Raw genomic sequence first — 23702 nt, forward strand, 5'->3', positions numbered from 1 at the left:
CACGTAGAGAATGGTTGACTAGTCCCAAGATGGTGGTTAAAGTGTCTGTTTTCCATCTCCAGGTTTGATCTGCCTCCTGTTATCTTGTTCTCCATGGATGGCTTTAGGGCTGAGTATTTACAAACGTGGGTCACTCTGATGCCGAACATCAACAAACTGAGTGAGTGCTGACAGCCAGCGGGTGATGGAGACGCTCTCTGCTCCCTCCTTAGGAGGAGGCCTTGCCCTCTGGCACCCTTGGTGGTTTGTCTAAGCCCTGGGTCCTCAAGACCCCAATGACTTACTCCTGTGGTCTATATATTTTCACTAGGGAAGCAGTTTCCTCCGTGTTCGCACTCCTTGACTTTTTCTTAAGTAGCGAGCTCACCCACCGTGTTGCTTGTCTTGATGGGTTGCTTGCTTGAACGCAACTTCTGAGCTATGGGCATCTGCTGGGTACACCAACTCAAACGTGATACTTGTCAGGACTGGGTTGAGCCTTGACGGGCGAGGTGGCTGTGACTCGGGAAGACAATGGCCTGAAGAAGTCTGGGTAGACCTGGCATCTACTAACACTCCAATGAAGGCTCCATCTTCACTTATGGTATCAGATTGCTTAGAAAATGGCTCCGGCCACTCACAGTGAGACCTCAGGCAAGAAGGTTCCCCTCCCCCTTGAAAGACCAGTTTATTTGTAAGATGGTCATTTCTCAGTGGATCAATGATGCATGCTGTTCTCATCATCGCCTTTATCACAGCGCTATGCTTCTGTGTTAGGGCACGTGGCTTTCATGAAACTCAACACAATAACCATAAATAAAAGCAGAACACTTGGGGTCATAGCCTGAGAGGGAACTCTGGGGGCTCCTAGCATTCATTGCTCTGCAATCCGGGTCTTTCATTTCCTTTTGCCCAGATTCTCTTTTATCTCCAAAATTCTCAAATCCAATCACAATTTTATTGTGTTTTTTGTTGTTGTTGTTAATTTGTTTGTTGTTGTTGTTTTGATTTTTCTTCAAATTATTGGGAAATGTGACTCTTTGAGCCCGAGTAAGCCAGTTAACTTTTCTGGACCTCATTTTCCTCACTGTTAAAACGAAAAGACAGGATGTGATGATTTCTTCAGTTAATCCCATGCCAAGCCGACATGGAAAGGCAGGCCGTCTCTCTCCGCAGCATGGTGGGCCCATGCCTTCAGCGCCTCCCTCATTTGGACAGACCTTTGGCAAAGAGACTGAAAATTTTTCCAAGTGCAGGACTTGCCAGTCTTCGCTGAGCCACTTGGGTCTGGAAAGTTAACAGATACCTCTCCGCTTCCACCTCATTATCGAAATTTATTTGGGTACATAGCTATGAAGTCCTATGTTCAAACAGAAAGCTGACAGAAGGCCGAAGTGAGTCTGTTTTCATGTGGAGTTAGTTGAGTCTCTTGTCCTACTGAGAACTGGAAATGGCATTTACAGGTATTTCAACCACAGCTTTCCAGTTTCTGCTTAAACCACATTTTTAGTCATGTAGATACCATTTTGTTAGCAGTGGATCAAAACCTTACTGCTTGAGCCAACCCAAACTGCCTCCTTGTTATCTTGTAAGGTCCTAGGGAACTGGAGCACTTGTGTTTTGAACGCTTGGGTCTCAGCTGGTTTTATTGCAGGACGTTTGGAAACTTTTGCAAAAAAAAGTTTGGAGCCTAGCTAGAAGAAGTACGTAAGCAGGTCCTTGGAGTGCTGTTCCCAGCTTCTTCTTGCTTCTTCCTGACCGGCAGGAGGAGAATTTCATCTATTACACATTCCTGAGTGCTCTGCTCAACCTCACTGAACCCAGTAGCCGAGGCCTGAAAGCTCTGAGCTGCCTGAAAACATAAGCCGAATTAAATCGTTAACTCCTGCTTGCTGTTTACCCAGGTTTTGGTCACACTGGCAGAAAGCTAATCTGTGGATTGAGATCAGGTGTTCTGAAATTGGATCAGCATTATGGTAGCATTGAGGTGAAATAGGTGTCACTCTTGAGGAAGTCTAGGTCTCTCCCATCAAGCTGCTGAGGGTTGGAACTTCAGCGGCTGTGGAAACTGAGCATGAAGGCAAACCACAGAGCAGTGAGTCATATCAGCAACTACTGAGGGAGGAGGATAGGGCTGCCAGGCTCATACTGTGGTCGACTTAGGACATTAGTGCATCTTAGCGTGGAAGGCTGTAGACAGATGGCTAGAGACAAGACCCGGAATGTTTACAGTGAGATGGGATGGATCTAGTTGGAAACTGCCTTCCTGGGAAGCTAAGTCAGACAAAATAAGGCAAAAATAAGACTATGAGTATCATGTAGACAGTAAAAATTCAACTGATCCCTTTTGCAGAACTTTCTGGAGACTCAAGTTGTCAAGGTTGGCATTCACAAACAGTAAGGCTCTTTGGTCTCTGCAGCAGGCCATTGGCTTCTACCATCCCTTGTATTTCGATAAGACACTTGGCACTAGATCTACCGTTACACGTGTAGGAGACAGCGTTGTCTGTGAGTACACTGTTTACAGAGTACCTCTGAGTGCACTCAGTTTACATAGCAAGTTTTGCATGTATTGCTTTTTCCATCCTACCTGTGTTCTTAAATCTAAACCAAGTCTTGCAGTTAACATACACTTGGGTTGGGGATATATATATATATATATATATATATATATATATATATATATATATATATATATATATATTTTTTTTTTTTTAAACTACTCTTTTTTTTGGGTGCTTACATTTGATGTAATCAGTGATACGGGATGATTCATCGCTGCCATTTTATCCATTGCTTTTGTTCAGCATTAGTTTTCTTTTTCCTCTTTTCTAATATTTTATGCTTAGTTTTTAAAATATGCTTTGATTTTTTCATTTTGTTTTTCTGTAATTTCTGTAGATCTTTTCTTTGTGGTTATCATGGCACGCATGCACACACACATTTATCTTTTGATTATAACAATCTAGTTTACAACAAAAAACTTAATTGAGTACAAATCTCAGTACTTTCCCCCCAGCATACAACTTACATCGCAGTTTACACCTAAGCATATTGTATATTCATCTTAGTTACTTACACTATTTCATTTCTACCTTTTATGTTGGAACTACATGAGGTTTACTACCACTTGCACAGAGTTAAGACACTCTGCATTTGTCTGGATGCTTACCTCTGCCCCATGAGCTTTCTTAACTTCTTATGTGACTTCATTTCAGCACCCTTTTCAAGACAAGTCTTGTCTTAATGAACTCAGTTTCATCTGGAGTCTCTCTCTCTCTCTCTCTCTCTCTCTCTCTCTCTGCCTCTCCTTATTTCCATCTCTCACTTCCTGTTATCTTTATCTTTCCACAAAAGACATTTTCTAGATACACTGTTCTTGCTTGGTAGATTTTTAATCTTCTTCTTTTAGCACTTTAAATTCATTATTGAATGACTTATGATTTTCTTATGAAAAAAACAAGCTACTTACAGTCCCCCCACCACACTCCCTCATTCATTCTAGGCCACTTTTCTTTGATGCTTTCATTTCTTTTTATCTTTTGAACGTTTTATTGCATGTACAATGGCGTACCTTGTTTGTTTAGGTTCGTGTCTTTTGGATTTCTGCGATGTTCTAGAATGGGTTGTATTTTCTCTTTGCCTGATCTGGGTGTTTTAGCCTTCATTTCTTTGAATAAACTTTTTAGCTCTTTCTCTTTCTTCTTCTTCTCTAAAAACCACATGGTGTGTATATTGTCCACTTAATGATGTAACGCAAGACTCTTCATTTTTATCTTCTCTTTGCCATTATTGCTAAGTTTCGTTATTCTGTATGAATAATTTCTAGCGAGATCCTTGAGCTTTCTGACCTTTTCTTCTTAGTCTAGTCTGACTTGCAGTTCACCTTCGTGAAATTATTGCATACTTTGGTTCCGTGATTTCCATTTGGTAAATCTGAAATACTGTCTATCTCTTTTATGAAGTCCTGATTTTGTCTATGTATCAGTAATGAGCATCTTTGTAATAAGGTATCTTTAAACTATCTGGTTGATAAATTATACTTTGCTGCTTCACTAAGGCTCAGCTTCTGAAAAGTTGTCTTGGTCCTTTGTTTTGAACTTGTCCCCTTGTTGTTCTCATCTTTCCTTTATTAATTATAGGCTGTATTCATGTCTATACTTAGACAGGACAGTCGCTTCTCTTGTAGACTTGGCTTTGTACAAGAGAAACTTACCAACAAACCTGATTGTCTCTCTAGAGGCCTCTCAAAACCTCATGTTAGGTTATTATTTCTGTTTTCTTTGTTCTTTGGAGGGTGGGGGGAGTGCCAATACCAAATATAAGCCAGATCTCATCAGGGCAAGGAAGACCGAAACACAGATTCATCATTAGACATTTCTCTAACTCTTTCCAACCCCAGAAAAGTAAGTTGGAATCCTGGATTCTTTGCCCACTTTCTGTGATTATGGAGACAGTGGGCCAATCAGTATAGCCGTACAGCTGATGTGTCTTTTGTCGCCCGTCAACTGGCTTCCAGGTAGGCAAGCTGGTTTCTGTTAGCACAACGAGGCAGGTTGATGATTAATCTCAGTTGTCATCTCACTGAGACGTAGAACCATCTGGAAGCTTGGTCTTTGGGCATGCTTGGGATTCTCTTGATCAGGTTAAACTGAGGCAGGAAGACAGACATGAGAAGGGCAGTAACATTCCTGGAGATAGAATCCTGGACTGTATGTAAAGAAAAAACAAACAAACGAACAAACAAAAAAACTGAGCCGAGCAAAAGCATTGGGCATTCTCTGGTTTTTGTTTGTTTGCTGTTGTTTTTTAACTTTGAATACTATGTGGTCAACAGTCTCTTGCTGCCTTGAATCCCCCACAACAAAGGACTGTGCAGTGCCAAAATGAACTCCTTTCCCCTTCAGCTGCATTTGTTGGGTATTTTATTTTAATATCCTGAAGAGGAACTAAGACAGTGGGCAAAAATGGAAGCCATTCCTCTGAGGGAAGCCTGAGAACGCAGGGCTGAGTCATAATCCAGGAGCAGCCCTGACCAGGGTGCGCTCCTGCCTCACACTGAGCTCAGTCGGCATGAGGAACTGGGGTGAAGACCAGGTCAGTCCTTCTTGTTCTCTTTGGTTCTTGGGGGTTAGTATGTACCACTTGGGCTTTAACTGGGAACTTTGGCCCCTGCATGTGCATCGTAGTTCTCATCCTCTGTGGGGGAGGCTGGGATCTGGAGGTCCCCAGCGGATCATATGGGGGTGCTACTGTGTCGCATGAGAAGGAATTACAGCGGTTACCACATGGCCGTCTTTGAAGAGGGCTCTGGAGCTCTCACACATACGAGGAGGTTGAGTCATGTGTTCTGAATGTCTGTGTGATGGCGAGTAACAGGGCTTCCTTTTTTGTGGACCTCCTAGCATTGCTCTCGCTCTCTCTCTCTCTCTCTCTCTCTCTCTGTCTCTCTCTCTCTCTCTCTCTAATCCTTTCTTCTCCGTGGGCTTAGACACTTAGATCAACACCCTCCAGGGCTTCCGGATTCCACTGAGTCAGCCACTTGGCTAGTCTTTCCAGAGGGCACACGAGATGTGAAAAGTGAAAGGCACACATCTCTAGTCTGTGGCTGTATCATCAGTGTGTGGCAATATCTTAGTCCATATTTTATCAAGACTGCCCTTAACCTCCATTCTACACAGTCTTTGACTTTGTCCCTCATTTAGTTTTCTCTCCTTATACTCGTAGGGGCTGTAAGCCTGGTTACATGTACTTCTCCAGCTTACATTTTGGAAATTATTTTTTGTTTAGAGTTTTCTTTCCTTTCTTGTGTTAGCATATGCGCTTATGTGTTTGTGTGTGCTGCGCACACTTGGGCTTAGGCTTGTAGAAGCAGAAGTTAATATCAGACATCTTTGTCAATGTAATTCCATCTTATTTTCTGAGATTGGGTCTCTAGTTGAACCCGGAGCATGTCAGTTCACCAAAGCTAGCTGGCCAGTGACTTCCAAAGATCTACGAATCTCTGCCTCCCCAGGCCTGGGGTTAAAGGTACATCCAGCCACTCCTGGCTTTTTCTGTGGGTGCTCAGGACCCAAACTCAGTTTCTCATTCTCATGAAACCAACTGAGCCATCTCCCCGCCCCTAGACTTTTGTTTCTCTGAAAATGTTTCTATACGTATATGTATATAGTTAATATTTTAGGCAACATTAGAAAGTATGTAATCAAAACAGCACTGTGCCTTCCTTTCCCTGACAGTGACCCCTCATGTCCTGCTAGAGCCTTTCTATTGGGCCATGATCTAGATTCAGAAGAGACACTGCTCGGAGGCAGCGCTTTCTGCAGACTGTCCTCTAGTGTCCCGCTTATAAAACAGGACGCAAAGCGGTAGCCCTAGTCTGAAGACAATCACAGGTGTGTCCTGTTTCAGGCATCGTAGCTAGGGTGGTGGCCATTTAGTTACACTTCATTTACACCCAGTTTTGTTAGGCACTTACAAACAAGTTCTCCCACCCATGTTCTAGGGAAATGAAAACAGAAACTGACCATTTCTGTTCATTGTATAGACTTTTCTCTCATCTCATTATTTTAGTGCTGAAAGTAGATTAGAACTCACTCTATTTTATCATAAAACTTCATGGTAATTTGAGTTTATGGTGTCTGAAGCAGGAGACACCACCATCTCTTCTCTTCGGGACAAGGGCCTCACACAGTGGACTCTACATGGGTCTCCAGGAGATTCTGAAAGAGGAAACTTCTGAATTCTCTTTTAAAAAACACAAACAAAGGCTGGAGAGAGAGCGCGGATCACATCCGTGTCTGTTTGGGAGGACATTGTTGCCAGCTGCAGAGCCTGTAACATTTTGGCCACCTACCAATCTCGCTTTGTGTTTTAAGGTAAATAGAATGTATTGTGGGAGCGCTGGCTTGCAGAACCAGAGGTCATGAGACCTGGGTACGGATGCATCCCAGTGCTTCATGGCTGCAAAGGAAATGGCAGCGCGCTCCAGACCTCCTTCCCATGGGGTTACTGCTGAACAGAAGAAGAACAATGGAAGCACAAATAGTGCCACACTTTGTGAAAAACAGCTAGCAGGAAGCTGCGTAGATCAAATGGAAAGGGAGCCAAAAACAGCAAGCAGTAGAGTGAACTTATTTTGCAAACATTGCTAGGTGGCATGGGTTTTTGTAGCTGTCCTCCTCAAACGCCTCTTTGGGTGTGTAGATGGGTCTGGTGGTTTTTGTTATGCTGAGTATTTTAAACATAGGATCTGTCAGCTGAAAGCTGTGTGGAAATTGTTCCCATAATTACCAGATACATAAAGAGAGGAATCAAAAGAAAACTATGCCGGGAGGGTATAGTTTAGGGTACTTTGTATCTTAGGGTCAGCAAGCCGGGACTCCTGAGCTAATTCTGACTTTAGTTCATTTTGTCCGATATATGCTAAGAATCGGGTTTATTATTATTATTAATGTTATTATTATTATTATTATTATTATTATTATTATTATTATTATTATTAAGAGAAGACAGTTTTGAAGCATATAAAATTATATAAATTTCAAATTTTGATGTCCTTTGATAACATTTGCTTTATCTTGGCCATACTCCTTGTGTGTGGGTTACCTGTGGTGGGGTGGAATAAAGCCAGAGCTGAGATGCTGCAGGACTGCAACAACCACATGGCCTTGCAGAGTCTAACCCCACAGCTGCCTGGATCTTCCTAAAACTGGACTTTTTTTTTTTTTTTTAAAGTAATGGACAAACTCTAAGGGCCAGAATTCCAACCTCTTCCCATTTTTTGTTTTCTGGGAAACGTGTTGAGATTTAGCCATGCAAAATATTTCTGAGAAATGCCCCTCTAACCTCTTACTATATTTTCTTGCAGAACAGTGTGGAATCCATTCAAAATACCTGAGAGCCATGTATCCTACCAAAACCTTCCCAAATCACTATACTATTGTTACGGTAAGTGCTTGGCCCAGTGGGAAAACTGCCAGGAAACTGACTACATTACATGGGCATTGTAGAGGAATGTTAATTCAGAACATGGCTGCTCTGGCAAGAGATCACATTCAAAGACCTTCTAGGACTATTTGATCCGGCTGGAATACAAACACGCCTTTAACCCAGGATACAGAGGCAAACAGGTGTGAGTTCAAAGCCAGCCTGGTATAGAGCAAGTTTCAGGTAAAGAAAAGGGCCATGCATGGTGGTACATGTCTTTACTCCCAAACGAAGGTAAAGCTAGTGTGTAGAAGGAAGCACCCATGTTTGAAAATGTTATCTAATTGAGTAGCAGAAAAGGTGATGAATCAGAGATTTGACAGAATAGGATATGCAGTTTTTCAGAGAGAGGAGGCAGTTTTTACCAGGACAGTAATGGAGAGATGGGTTGCGGGGTGGGGGGGGGGGGGAGGGAGAGAGAGAGAGAGAGAGAGAGAGAGAGAGAGAGAGAGAGAGAGAGAGAGAGAGAGAGAGAGAGAACTCAAAGACAGAATGAGCCACAAAATGAGAAGAAGCCAAAAGATCAGAGCAGATTGCTGAGTTAGTTTGAGGCCAAGCAGAGCAATTCTGGGCCGAGAAAAGACAGATTAAATAGGTCAGCTGGGAGTAGAGTTTGAGCCAGAACAGCTGAGTGGAACCAGCCAACCCAGAGCTCAGAAAGAACAAGTAAGGGTGAGCTCATTAAGCAGTAAGTCTCAGAGGCTGAAAACATCCTATACTCAGGTTAGATTATACAGAGGCTAGATGCTTCCAGAACTAGCTAGGCCTAGGCCAGCAGAAGGAGGTGGTAAGCATCCCAGACAAGAATTGAGCCAGGAGACTAAAAGTTACTCTTACAGGGCATGGGCATACTGAGTAAGAACTGGGCAACATGCTGGAAAGGCATGGCTCAGTGTGAGTCATTAATTAACCACCCATGCCCAGCGTTAGGCTAAACTCACCTTTGTGAGGTCCTGGCCACTTCTGTCACGTGAGAAATACCTTTCTCCTGGACTTTTTGGTCACCGTTTACTTAAATGAATGTCAGCTGGGAAGGGAGGCAATACATAAGGACAGATACTTTTATGTCGAAAATTCTGGACTCTTCTAGAGTTGTGCTGGTTATTTTGTTCATTGAGGTGACAACATACCTGACAGAATGCAATTTGAGCAAGAAAGGAAGGGCTTCTTCTGCAACACAGGTTGAGAGGATGCATTCCCTCATGGCAGACGGCCCAGTGACAGGAGCTCGAGGCCAGCGGGTCGAGTAGTCAGGAAGAAGAGAAAGAACAGGAAGTAGGGCAGGGCTATGAAACTCCAAGCCTGACAAGATAGCTAGCCAGTAAAGGTGCTTGCCACCTAACTTGACAACTCGAGTTCTCGGCTCAGGACCCATGGAGTGAAAGGAGAGAGATGGTTCCTGAAAATTGTCCTCTTACCTCTTTGTGCTTGCTGCACGCACAGATAATAAATATATAAACAAACAAACACACCCCATTAGCCTCTTCCCACTTCTTCCATCGAGGCTTTGCCTTCTAAAGGTTCCACAACCTTCCAAAACAGTGCTACCAGCCAGGAACCAAGTGTCAAAACAACTGACCTTCTGTGGGGCATTTAACAGTGAATCCAGAACAGCAACCAATACAAACCACCTGTTTTCTGTCGGCCATTTGCCACTGAAGCCAAGAAATAGGCATATCTGGTAGGAATCTGTGTATCTTCTTGATATTTAGTTTCGATCTGGACAGTTAAATTGTAAAGTATGTGGCATTTCTCCCAGTACAGATCTGTTGTTCCTGCAACTTGCCTGTATTTTACTAAGGTTCACTTCCTCATACTCTCATTTTGTGATAAATATTATAGGGCTTGTATCCAGAATCCCATGGCATCATTGACAATAACATGTATGATGTGCACTTCAACAAGAGCTTTTCACTTTCTTCAGTGGAGAAAAATAACCCCGCCTGGTGGAATGGGCAGCCGGTATGTAGCACTCCTCTTGGCCTCCAAGCCTGTTTTCACATAATAGCTCAATCTTCTCAGTTTTCCCTGAATTTCTCGTCGTCCATGTAGTTTCTAATGGCTGAAAATGTGAAGGTTTCACTACTATTTCTTCTTCTTCTCCTCCCCCTCCTCCTCTTCCTCTTCCTCCTCTTCCTCCTCCTCCTCCTCCTTCTTCTTCTTATTTTCTGAATTTTTGGAAATATCCCTGGCTGCTTACGCAGGAGGTTTTATGTTGAAATTTGGGTATAGTGTCATCAATAGACAAATACTCAACTTCTCTCAGAAAGAGATCTGTTGTTCCCTCATGCTGTTTTGCAGTTTCTTCAAAGGTGAAGAATTACACAATCTTATCAGTGCGGAAGGAACAACGAACGGTTACTCTCTTACTACACTACTTTTTTGAGGCAGATTGACTGATTATACATTTTAATTTACTGTATAGTATAGATGAGAACACATTCTCAGTTAAAATAGTTGTTAGCAGTAGGTTATGGTGCTGGTGCCTAAACAGTTACTCTATTGCCTCTCACTCCCTGTAGATCTGGCTAACGGCAATGTATCAAGGTTTAAAGGCGGCTGCCTACTACTGGCCTGGATCAGATGTGCCTATCAACGGCTCCTACCCTACCATATACAAGAATTACAGCAGGTACTAGAAGTGCCTTCAGATAAGGATCCAGCTGGGCAGAGGTCTGCAGGACCCGTTTCCTTGTTTATTTATTTGCCTGAAAGATTTTTCCATGTGTTTATTTGGTTGAATAGTTGGTGTGCATGCGTGCATGCATGTGTGTGTGTGTATTGCACTCACCTGTGTCAGAGAGCGTATGTTGAAGTCAGAGCACACGTTTTGAGAGTCAGCTCTCTTCTTTTATCATACGAGTTCCAGAGATCAAACTCAGCGCCTGGCACCTTATCTGCTGTTCTAGTTTTGTTTTTGTTGTGGTAGTAAAATACCCTGACATAGAGCAACTTGTGAGAGAAAGGTATTTATTTGAGCTCATGTTTGTGGGTTAAAATCTGACGCCGAGGGGTGTCACAGAGGTAGGAGGACAAGAGAGCTGGTCACGCCGTATCCATAACCAAGAGCTGAGAGAGAATGAATGCTTGCTTTCATACACGCTCAGGTCCATCTGCCTAGGGATGGTTCCACCCACAATGGACTGTGCCCTCTTACATCAACTAACGATCAAGAAAATCCCTTGTATATATACTTATGGGCCGACCTGACATAGACAGTACTTTAACTGAGAGCCTGTCCACGTGATTCTAAGTGACAAGCTAACACATAAAGCCTACCATCTTACTATGTTGGCCAGAGTAAAAAAAAAAATCTTCAAGGCCTCTCACTCAATGATTTAATTCCATTTCAAATAAATGTACACTGTCTGTCAACAGACAGCCAGTAAGTGTGAATGCATGGGTTAACTTGTGGATAATCGATGGTTTTCAATTAAGCTGCGGAAAATTAAAGGAGAAATGAGTAAGTAAGGAGGAGAGAACACAATCTGTATCTGTTGATGATGGAGCCATTTGAGTTTGCCACCCTCTCAGCATTTTCATCACAAACCGCAGAACATATACCTAAAATTAGTAACTCCTCTCCCTATGGAAGAATATATTGAAATTATTTGTTTAAATTTTTTAAAAATATTTTTTTCAGTTCTGTCCCATATGAAAGGAGAATCTCTACATTGTTAAAATGGCTGGATCTGCCCAAAGCTGAGAGGTAACAGTCTTCCAAAGAGAGCGCCGTTGTGTAAACCAAACATTCTGAACCATCACGGGTGCTTCCTTAAAAACCTTGGAATTCCCTGTTTGTCTGACTGTCCTTCCTTCCTTCCTTCCTTCCTTCCTTCCTTCCTTCCTTCCTTCCATCCATCCTTTCTTTCTTCCTTCCTTTTTCTTCTCTTTCTACTCTTTGTTTTCTTCCTTATTTGTCTATCTTTTCCACACTCATATTCCTCTTTCCTCCTTCCCTTCTTTCTCCTCCAAACGCCTTCTGGTATTTGAGAGATTTAGTCCTACTAGCCTAAAACTCACTATATAGACCAGGCTATCCTGAAACTCACTATATAGACCAGGCTAACCCTGAACTTGCAGTACTCCTGCCTCTGCCTACTGAGTGCTGAGGTTACAGGTATGAACAGATGTTTCTAGAAAGAAGTTCCTTTTTTCCTTCTGAAACCTTCTCCAAATCTGATTAACTGATTGGTGCTAGTGTGGAGAGCCGGGAAGGTCTAGAGCAAATTACAACTTATTTCAGGCCACATGTAGCCCAACGGATAGCCTATTCTTGTCCATCTCTGTGTCACATCTAACATCCCGTGACTAACATGGAAAAATCCTTTCAGAATACATTAACTTAACAAAACCCTAGTTTCCACCAATTGGGGGGCTAAGAATGTCTTTAATAAAGTCTAGAGCCAATAGCACAGTTGCCCCAGTTTCTGATGTTCCTAACAAATATATTGAAAGTGTCTTGATTCATGACTTCCTCTGCTCTGTTACTATAAAAGCCCCGTGAAGATGCTTCTGTGTGGGGAGGTAGAATTTGAGGTGATTTCAGCCCCCCAATAAACTTTCCTATCTTCTTTGAGGTGAGAGTTGCGCTTGGAGATGACAGGGCCTGTGCCACTGTAGCAGCTATTGGCATTGCTTCTTAATGGGTGCTTTTCAAGACTTATTCCTGAGAATAGGTGCTCTGGGGGGGGGGGCTTGTTGTCCTTAACACTAGACATAGGGTTGGTCCCCAAAAGGAGAGGCAGATTTCACAAGATATTGGGGCAGGAGTGATAGAGGCACTTGTTTCTGAGGACAGGCTTCTGGAGTTGGAGGGGCTGATGCAAGGCTGAGGCCACAGAATTTGGTCAGAGCGTATTGAAAGAACGCATCAAGTAAACTCCATTTTAGAAACCAGCGCATGATAGAAGAGCCAGACATAGAGCAGAGAATCAGCCAAAAGCCAGGCACCAGGAAATGGAAAGGGCTGGGCGCATCAAGAGAGGTCTTAGCTACCAGAGCAAAGTACGTTTCATAGTTGAGCCACAGTCGTGCGTCTATCCGAGAAGGTGTCATTTACTTCCGGTTAGGAGCCGTGTCTCTACTCAAGCCAAGTGTATCCCCTGGCCTGGATGAAGAGCTTACAAGGAAAAGGAGGCAGGAACAGCCAGTATGGTCACGATCCACAAAGGGCCAAATCCACCCTTTCATGCAAATTATTGATGTCTTCTCTTGTTTCCGTTTTACCCCTAGACCCAGTTTCTATACATTATATGTGGAAGAACCTGACTCGGCTGGACACAGCGGCGGACCAGTCAGTGCGGGAGTGAGTCGGGGGTTTGGTGGTTGTTGTTTCCAAACAGATGGAAAATAATCTAGGCCTAACCTGCAGCATAAGACAGGATTTAAAAAATCTCTACCAAGAGCTGGGCGGTGGCGGTGTATGCCTTTAATTCCAGCACTCGGGAGGTGAAGGCAGGTGGATTGCTATAAATTCGAGGCCAGCCTGGTCTACAAAGTTAATCCAGGACACCCAAGGCTACACAGAGAAACCCTGTCTCAAAAAAGCAAAAAAAAAAAAAAAAAAAAAAAAAAAGAAAAGAAAAGAAAAGAAAAGAAAAGAAAAGAAAATCTCTACAGAACACACACACACATTTAAGAAATGCACGAGATCAAGTAGTTAAAAGCCTAAAATCAGTGTTTTAGTTTAACGGTTTAATCACGCATTGTTAAATTCTGGGAAGGATAACTGCCTAATTAACTGTATCTTAATTCTTTTGATCAGCAACCCCGATTGAGGACTCTGATGTGACAACATTAATTTATATACTAAAAACTCAAGGCCAGATACTGCGTGGCCACTCAACACTGTAATGTGGACAGAGTGAAACCACCTGCTGGTCTCTTGTGGTGTGCCCCAGCTGTGCACCACACACACAGTGCCACACTCCCAGCCTTCACAAGCATCTCAAGCACTGATTCTTCTCAAAGGCCTCAGTATCTCTGGAGCGGCCGCTAATATCAACTTCCTCACTAGCCAGGCCATTGTTGTACAACTTTCCCACGCGACTATCATCCTTAAATACTGCTTTCGACACGCAAAGCCATTCTGTCTTTTAACCACCCCACCTCCCCTGAAGCGTGTGTTGTTTTTGTCCATAACGCGAAGCTCTAAAGCTCCTGGGATTAAGATGCCCTGTGGAAAACTCACCTAACAGCTGCCTGCTGCTGGCATGGGGGCATGCTTGCTTGGATCTCTTCTTCTTTGCTATTTACCAGTAAAGTCCTTTTTCCTTCTTCCTTTGAAGGCCATGTGGGTCCCAGTGCAAGGCCCTGCCCACTTCTCACCTGCTGTGGGCCTCTCAGCCCCTTGGTACCACTCTGAACTTAATGGGAAAGTTTACACTTACTTTGGCGGCTCTGAGAGTGAATGACTCACTGAGCACACTAAATGCTGTTTGTGTGCATTTTCTAGTGTAGCTGTCACCTATGTGACAGCTCTCTCTGTGCATGTTTGGTAAGACTCATCATTTGAGGAGGAACACAGATAGTCTTCACGTTCATCTGCCTCTGTGTCTGACTTAGACTAGGCACCACTAACTTTTTCTTTTTCTTTTCTGTGATGTAGTTTTGGTTTTGTATTTGTTGTTTTGTTTTGTTTTGTTTTTTGGTTTTTAGAGACAGGGTTTCTCTGTGTAGCCTTGGCTGTCCTAGACTCATTTTGTAGACCAAGCTGGCCTCGAACTCACAGCGATCTGCCTACCTCTGCCTCCTGAGTGCTGGGATTGAGGGATTAAAGGCATGTGCCACCATGCCTGGCTCCATCTGTGATGTAGTTTTAAAGGCATCTAATTTTAAATTTTAAGAGTGATTATGAAAAGTGCTGCAAAACCTGAGCACTCAGAGGTGTCTCTGAAGAGGTCTTGCTTTAGTAGATGTGTGTTGCCGGGAGAGCGTTTTGGTCAGGGTTCTCAAGAGAGGCAGAAAGAAGGGGATGGAGAGTATACACGCACACACACATATACACACTTGTATATATGCATCTGTACATACATATGTATACACTTATACACACACACACACATATAGTTTATTAGGTGAGCTTTAAAATATTAATGGCAGCCAATTCACACCCGAGGACACCGAGAACTCAGTGTTTACTCTATCCTTGAAGCTGGTTGCTTTAGTCACTGGAATAGTCTCTGGATGGATGGCTGTCTCTTGCTGGGGAGCCACAGCTGCCAGCTACTCTGTCCAGAGGGCCAACTGCCTCAGTGGTCCCAGTCAGGCACCAACAGGGCAAATATACTCCTTGTAGAAGGGAGGGCCGGACAAGCAAAGGGCGAGCTGCTCTTCCTTCTGAAGCACCCCTTTTGTGTCTGGCCAGCCACCAGCAGGTGCTGCCCACCGTCACGGTGGACCTTCCCACATGCATCGGGACACACCTCAGGTCAAGCTTCCTACTCAGACACCTCTCATTTGAGCCAAGTTGACATTAAGACCAGCCACATTAGAGACTGTCCCCTGAGTAACAGAAAGGAGACAGACCTGGAAAATGGCCCGGCAGGCAGATGAAGGAGCTGAGTACGTAACCACAGGAACACACAGAAGGGCCACATGCAGACACTACTGGCTTCTTCCACAAGCAGACAGCACTGTAACGGTAAAGGATGGTGATGGCAGGCAAATGTTACTGTGAGCTACTCAGTGTTCAGTACTCTTTGAAGTGCAGTGTGAATAGTATTGGCATCCTGGACTAGAGCACTGGGCGCCAGAGAGAAGGCCATAGAGACACTCAGGGAGTGAGGCAAAGCGAACCATGCAGATCTCTACAGGCCACAGCAATGGTCAACAGACAACCACGCCTCCATAGAGAAACAGGAAGTATTGGTCAACAGGAAGTACTGAGGCCCTGCCATTAGGAGAGTGGAATGGCCAGGCCCATGTGTATTTAGAGATCATTTTGGGGGGGGGGGGGGGCGGAGGCAAGAGAAGGAAGGAGAAACATTAGTCTCTGCAGTAGTCCAGAATAGAGAGGGTAGTCTTGAACCAGGGAGGAGGCCAACAGCAAGGATGAAGAATGATGTATTTGAGGTTCAGCTAGAGGATGGATATGGCATGACGTGACAATGGGATGGCTAGGGGTGGGAGAACAATGGTTCATTGCTGTTCTATGTCATATGCAAATGAGGAAGGGATGGTAGTTCCACTGGCATTAATAAGCTTGATGCAGGGGGATGGTTTGGGGGAGATGCTCATCATACAAGTAGGGTGACTGCAGTGTCCAAATGAGTGTGCTTCCAGATGGCAATTGACTATGTTTGGAAAGCTGAAAGCAGGTAAGGAGCTGGAAGTTGGAAGCTTAGAGATGTGCCCTGAGTGGGGAGTGAAGAGTGACAACAAGACAAAGCCTAGGGAAGACTCACAACAAACAGGAGAAAACGGGCAGAGGAAGTTTGAAGGCTTTGCAATTTTATTATTCTTATTTGTAATCACTTTTTAGCACAGAGGCCCTAAAACCTGTGAATTAATAAAACAGAACCTATCTTACTGTGCTTTGGCTCACACACTAAGTTAAAAGCTCAGTGATTTGTTCTAGATATCTCACTCATCATTTTCCTGTGCTGCTCTGAAGAGTGTCTGGTGGGTCTACATGCTAGGCAGTCCTACGTGTGGGGAAGAGAACGCCTCAGCCTACAAAGCCATCTTGAAAGAATAAAGAGTAACGAGCTAATGCCCCTGGATTTTTTGCTCTTAAAGAAAGCCTTCTATATTGGGATTTTTTATTTTAATTACTGAAAATGTGAAAGCTTAAACGATTTGTAATGGAAAGTCACACTGAGAGAGCTGCATGAAATCATGGTTTAGAGGGCGCTCGATTTGGCCAGAGAGGACACCACAGGAATCTGGAAGCTTCTTTTCCCTTTCTTCCCACCTTCTCCCCTTTCTTCCCCATCTCCCCTTTCTTCTTCTCTTTCTCTGATCTGCTCTCCCCTCCTTGTCCTTTATCTTCTTTCCCTTCCTCCTGTCTTTGCTTCCTTGCCTTCCCTTCCCTTTCCTTGCTTACCCTTCCTGCTCTTCCTTCTTGTTTCTCTTCTTCCTTCTTGTTCCTCCTCTTCCTTCCTGCTCTCTTCCTCCTCTTCCTCTTCCTTCCTGCTCCTCCTCTTCCTTCCTGCTTCTCTTCCTCCTCTTCTTCCTCTTCCTTTCTGCTCCTCCTCTTCTCCAGCTCCTCCTCTTCTCCTGCTCCTCCTCTTCTCCTGCTCCTCCTCTTCCTCTTGCTCCTCCTCTTTCTTCATGCTCCTTCTCTTCCTCTTGCTCCTTCTCTTCCTTCCTGCTCCTCTTCCTTCCTGCTCCTCCTCTTCCTCGCTGTTCCTCCTCATCCTTCCTGCTCCGCCTCTTCCTTCCTACTCCCCACTCCAGTTTCTCTCTCTCTTTCCTTCCCTTTTTCTGCCCTCTTCCCACAGAGAAACACTATGTAATTCAGGCTGTCACTGAACTCTCAATGCTCTTGCCTCCTGAGTGCTGATTTGTTGTCAGGATTGCTTAGTATGGAAGACAAAACACTCACAGGCTGGCCTTCTTCATAAGTCAGTCAGGGTCACCTGACACTCATTATCCAGTAAGGAATCATCTTCAGTAGAATGGGGAGTTGGGGGAACAAGTCTTTCTTAGAGACAGCCTGGTTTCAGTGCTAGTAATGCTCACAGACATGGCAGAAATTCAGAGCCTGGGTGAGCTCTGGGAGAAACATGTGGAGGCAGGTTACATCTGAGAGGATGCTGGGTCTTTGGGAAAACTTGACTGTGTAGAGCTTCAAGCCAGCAGGCTCATTTTCAGCCTCCAATTCAGTTTTATAGGGAAGAAACTATTGCTCCTAAGCACAATTGCTCACTCTAGTCTTACCAAAAATTAACCAATTATACCAGAACTTTATGCACCATTCCCACAGTGTCCACTGTGAAAGTCAAGGCTCATGATTCCATGCAAAGCAGAATTTCCATTTTCTTTTCTACCCCTGGTGCTAGAAAACCAGTGCCCTGCATTTGTCTGCAAAAGAGAAGCTAAGCTCTAACATCCAAGCCACAGCTATACACATGCTGTCCTTTTTCATGAGTGTCACTTCCAAAGCTGACAGAATATACATTCCTAAAAGATGCCAAGGTGAGCTAGTATATGTGTGGCAAGTCCGTGAATATGGTCCCCATCCTGCAAGAGCTCACGCCGACCTTGGGGTGGGAAGAATACAGGCATGAGTGGTTTCAAGGTCATGGGATTGCCAGTGGCAGCCGTGTTTCAGGTGCTGGGAGAGGAGAGAGGATGAGAACCAGCTCTTGGTGTGCTTGGACGGTAGGGTAGGATGGTGATGTGGAAAGGGATGCTGGAATCTGGCGCAGTGATGGGCACACTAGATGGTTAACGCCCTGAGGCTAGGAGTCAGGCGAGCATCTTGGAGTTGGGGGTAGATTAATATAAGACAGGTGGTGGCTGGGTTCACTTCTTGTCTCTTAGTAACTGTGGGCCCGTGAGCATCCTAAGGTTCAGAGGAGCACATTCCAACAGCAGGAGCCACACCCCACGAGTGTTTTCTGTGAGGTTTGCATGTGTAAAGTGCTGATGCCCTTAGCTCTACCTGATTTGCAAAGTTCTGTCTCTAAAGAAAACAAGGACAGTAGCTGCAATGTATGAGAGACAAAATGCCATGATACCTCCCTTTTCACTTAAAAAAAGAAACTGAAAAATTACAACTTTGAAATTTCATTAAACTTTAGGTCAGTTCAATGTCTAATATTGGAAGAGTAAAGAAAGCTTGTGAAACACAAAGACTAAACAGCTAAATGGAAATGAACCCCAATTCATTAGTCAGAGACAAGCATTGTTTATATAATTTGACATATTTCTGCTAATTTCTTTTTTTTCTTTTTTCTTTTTTACTTAGAAAGGATGAGATACTTATATATAAAACCTGGAGTATGTAATATAAATGGCTGAATTTATAACTTGATTTTCTTTTATTGTTTGACCTGCTATTATGAATAGTTTCCTATTGTATTATTTTTTTTTGTAGAAATGTTTTTATGGGCAGGCAGAGTCGTTCAGCTTGCCTACCGTGTTTGTGGCTGTCAACTTGGGCTCCAGCAACAACACACGCGCACACGCACGACACACACATTGTAAGGACTATAGTGTATGCATCTTAAAATGTGTGCACGATTTATTTTTCCTAGAATTAAAATTACAAGTCAATAAGATATTAGGTTCCTTTGCATGCAATATTTGCATAGAAACAGAATCATTTGGTTGTGGAATATGCTGGAGTGGAGTCCGGCTATTACTGTCACATGATCTTTCAGAATGTGTGCAACTCTTTGGCTCCTTTAGAGGCACCCAGACTCATGCCTCTACCATCAGGCACTCTTAGGGAAACACCTACAGCTGAGCGTTGTTTGTTGATATACAACGTCTTTCATACGTTATAACCCTTTAGTCAGACTTTCTTTATAGGAAGCATGGTTCCGCTTTTGCTGTTGTTACTTATAGACGCCAGGGGAATCTGTCCTTGGTCACGGGTGGTGATGTAGGTGGCATCTCTGGTGTTGTATTTCAAATCCCAACAATTTTAGAGAAGAAAATATGTCTGATTTTTCCCCCCTCCTGATTGGGTAATTATTTAGTTAACTGCAACAACTTAAATGACGACTTCTGACTCTGATTTCTTTTTAGGTGGTTAAAGCCTTGCAGCTTGTCGACGATGCCTTCGGCATGTTGATGGAAGGTCTGAAGCAGAGGGGTTTACACAACTGCGTCAACATAGTCCTTCTGGCTGACCATGGTATGGCGCCTTAAAAGCTCACGCTGAGTCCTCGGTTATGCTTTATAGATGAGACAGGAGCCATGGTAACATGTTTTAGGCCTGAATTTCCAGCTGTAGGTGGCACCGAAGAAGCACAGAATGGAGTCTGTGGTGGAGCATGAGGGAAAGAGAGAAGAAGGTTTAAAGTTTCTGCCTTAGTTATTTAATAGCTCTGAATGTCCGTCCATACGCTCTGCTTTCTGTGACGTAGCCCTAAGTAGAGTTAATAGTCGTGGACAGGACACAGTTTCTTTGCAGCAGTTGCTGGATCGGCTGCTACACGTTACCGCATGGGAGGCGGGGCTTACCAAGCTCCTTAAATTATATGGAGAGGTGGTTGTCAGCAAGAAGCACCATTCTTGTCTACCAAAGACCTATCTCCTCTCGAGTCCCAGCTCGAGGTCAAGTCTTGAATTTGCTTGTTCTAAATAGTTAATGTAGGCGAGTCCCCCTCCCTGCGCGCCACGTGCTTACTGCGCAAACTCCTCCTGCTCCGCTGACTCCCGGGGTAAAGTGCCTTGAAACCACGGGCCGAGCTTTTTATGTACGTTTTAATAGAGGGAGGTGTTAAAGTTAAGCTTTTAGAAGAATTCATTAACACCTGGCTCTAGAGAACATGGTGTTCATATGAAATGAACCCCCAAAAGAAAATGCTTTTGAATCCTTTAACTCATCTGCTTTAAACAGGTGAGCTGCTTAATTCACTGCCGAGTCTCACTTCCTGAACATGGTTCTTCTGTCCACTGCCTCAGTTTTCAAGTTCTGCCATTTACAGAATGACGGCAACGGAATAAAGTTTACAAATTCCCACCTTACCTGTTTTGAGATTTGTAGCATAAAACATCTCCTGTTTGACATTACCAAAGACGGACAGTTGTTGCACATCCAGTGAGGGTTTTCATTTCATTTTCTACCTCAGGAATGGACCAGACCTCCTGTGAAAGAGTGGAATACATGACAGACTATTTTTCTCAAATAAACTTCTATATGTACCAAGGACCTGCCCCCCGAATCAGAACTCTTAATATACCCCAGGACTTTTTTACTTGTAAGTATGAAGAGGACAAAAGGGAAACGCTGAGGGAGCGACCATAGCCACCACGTTCTGAGAGCATGTTGACCTCTGATGCACATGAGAAATGCCCATGGTTCAGTGTGGTCGATCCACGTGGCCTGTGGTGCTCTCTCACACTGCTGGGCCAAAGCTACATTCTACTCCGGTCTTTAATTCTAAAGTAATTCCTTGATTTAAGTAATTTTTTTTAAATCTCACTCCTCAAGATTGTTGACAATAAGTGCGTGGGTCAAATTGCAGAGTTGCGTGCGTTTTCTTTGGCAGAGATTTGTTTGTAATGTGATTTCTCCTTTTGTTTTGAAACAGTTAATTCTGAAGAAATTGTCAGGAACCTCAGTGTAAGTCCGTTTTAGAAATTTTCATGATGTATTTCTATGTTTAAAATCTATTAATGTATTATTAGTATTATTATTGTATTTAAAATATGGTGGCTGGTATATTCCTATTGTATGGAATTTATTAGTTTATTATCACTAAGAATGACACTAAATTGTTTTATGGGTGTCAAGCAGTCAGAAAAAAAAAGCCTGGAAGATATAGTGTAAACTATTGAGGATAAAGAAACACTGACTACACGGTGGTTGTTGTCACCTGGAACCTTAAGGCAAATTCAATAGGGTGCTAGCACAGAAATGCTTCGGAAACTGATGAACAACCTCGCCCCCTCCTGGTGAGCCTGTGAATTGCATACATGCTGTGCTCAAACAGGGTAGCCTGGTATTTCAAAGTTTCTTTTCTTTCTTTCTTTCTTTCTTTCTTTCTTTCTTTCTTTCTTCCTTTCTTTTTTGTAAATTTTCTTTTTCTTTTCTTTTTTTTAAACATAGATATTTATTTTGTTACACATGAATAAAACTACATACAGCAGGGAGAACCATGAGATGAACATGAGTTATATAAATGTTACATTCATAGTGATTTGGCTATTTGTATTTGTCAAACTTTAAGTAAACATCTTTCCTATTTTGTTGGGTATACATTTCTGAATGAAATACAATATCTATCATATCTCATCTCTATTAACTTAAATCCTTTATCTTGATCTAAAAGGATCTTATCCTCTAACCAACTAAACTTGATTGTAAAAGTTAAACTATCTGGTCTTTAACACCACCACCCCACCCCCACCTCAGAGACTTGAGAAGGAATAAAACTTAAATGCCTGAGTGAACCAGTAGTGCAGGTTAGCAGCTTCCAAAATGAAAAAATGACTGAGACAGTTTACGGCCTGAACAGTCACCCAACACTCTTCTGTAACATTGGAGCCTCATCTTCGGCCTTCTAGCCTAATATCTCTGCCAGACTTATTTGAGAGGCAGGAACTATTGAGGACTTGCTTACCCTATCTTGGCAGAGTTCAGCCGTTGACTCTGCCTGCATTTAAGCTTGCCCATTTTTAGGCAGAATATTGCCTGTGGCAGAAACGAGCACATTTTGCCCAGTGGCTAGTTTGCCATATTTGAAGCCAACTCCATAAAGAAGTTCTTTGATGCTCATCATCTTCTTTGAGGCAGGCTGGGTGTCGTCAGGAGTTAACTTGTCTTGTTGCCAAAGAATCTTTAGAATAATAAAAACCTCTTTAAATGCCATATTCTGTGGGTCTCTGAGGCTTTTGAAGACCTTATTTAACTATTTTACCTTATATGTCTATAGAATCATATTTATCTGTTAGACTTAGGATATATATTCTTTTTTTTTTTTTTTTTTTTTTTCGAGACAGGGTTTCTCTGTGTAGCCTTGGCCATTCTGGACTCACTTTGTAGACCAGGCTGGCCTCGAACTCACAGCGATCCGCCTGCCTCTGCCTCCCGAGTGCTGGGATTAAAGGCGTGTGCCACCACGCCCGGTTTAGGATATGTATCCTTTTGCTAAATAATCCATGTACTGTTGTTTCTGTGTTCGATCACTTAATGTGTACACAGCTGAAGTTCTCTTGGCAAAGGAGAGCGCATCTCTAACATCTGAGTGGCTCAAAGGGTTGAGGAATGCAGGCTTTGGGATCCTTTTCCAAAGCGTCACATGTGCAGGCTGGGCTGCGGGCTGAGGCTGGAGCTGCTCAGCCTGGGAGAGCCGGGGGCTGCAGCTCTCCGAACTGGGCCCTGACTCATGGGAAAACGCAGCGGCGCACTTTCAAACATTTTAACCTTAAATCTGATGTCTTTGCACCAAATTCTCAAACACAAAGAATAAGCACGCGCTTCCTGGGAAGCGGGTGGGCGTTCTAATCCCGGCGTTCTCTGGATCCACCCCAACTGAGCACCCTGAACACCGGAGAAAACGTGTGATCAGTGAAATTACCGGCTGCTCTCAAGCGAGCTCTGCCTTCTTGTGGGAAGGTGTGCTCAGCATCGCCTGCCAGCGAGTGACTAACGTACTGAGGTAGAAAGTAAGAAGTCTGGAAAAGATGCCAAAATAAGCAAATAACAAACAAACAGACAACAAAACAAAACGAAACCGGTGGAAATGTGCAATAAATACTCCCCCTCCTCTTAGATTTGGTAATGTCTCCTTGCTCTCCCACTGCCTGGATTTCTTCTAAATTCTGTTTCTATGTCACAGCTCATACACAGTTCCTCATCTTTCTCCTGTAAATTGCCTGAGATAATAGTGACACAAGCTTGCTAATAAAGATGGGATATTATGGTTTAAAATATATGAGGACAAGAAAGAGAGGAATTTTCGTTTTCTCATATTCTTACTTAGGTGTTTTATTTTTTTCCTCGTTTTGTTCCACATTGAGTTTATGAAAGTCCCTTTGCAATCTGTTCCTCATTTCTTCGTCTTTATTTGGCATGAATAGACGCTAGTGTGTTTTTCACTTTTAAAGTT

General features: G+C 43.4%; 1 protein-coding gene across 1 annotated transcript in view; it reads left to right on the forward strand.

Moving 5' to 3' along the window:
* Enpp3 (ectonucleotide pyrophosphatase/phosphodiesterase 3) overlaps positions 1 to 23702 on the forward strand; it is a 72134-nt gene that overhangs the window by 19216 nt on the left and 29216 nt on the right. Inside the window, exons 6-14 of the mRNA XM_051164311.1 lie at positions 63 to 160; positions 7850 to 7929; positions 9811 to 9930; positions 10491 to 10600; positions 11612 to 11677; positions 13204 to 13276; positions 19672 to 19780; positions 20721 to 20849; positions 21183 to 21214. Coding sequence (XP_051020268.1) covers positions 63 to 160; positions 7850 to 7929; positions 9811 to 9930; positions 10491 to 10600; positions 11612 to 11677; positions 13204 to 13276; positions 19672 to 19780; positions 20721 to 20849; positions 21183 to 21214 — 817 coding nt within the window. The remainder of the gene's footprint in view (positions 1 to 62; positions 161 to 7849; positions 7930 to 9810; positions 9931 to 10490; positions 10601 to 11611; positions 11678 to 13203; positions 13277 to 19671; positions 19781 to 20720; positions 20850 to 21182; positions 21215 to 23702) is intronic.

The sequence above is a fragment of the Acomys russatus genome, chromosome 21, assembly GCF_903995435.1.
Source record: "Acomys russatus chromosome 21, mAcoRus1.1, whole genome shotgun sequence".
NCBI classification, from domain to species: domain Eukaryota; kingdom Metazoa; phylum Chordata; class Mammalia; order Rodentia; family Muridae; genus Acomys; species Acomys russatus.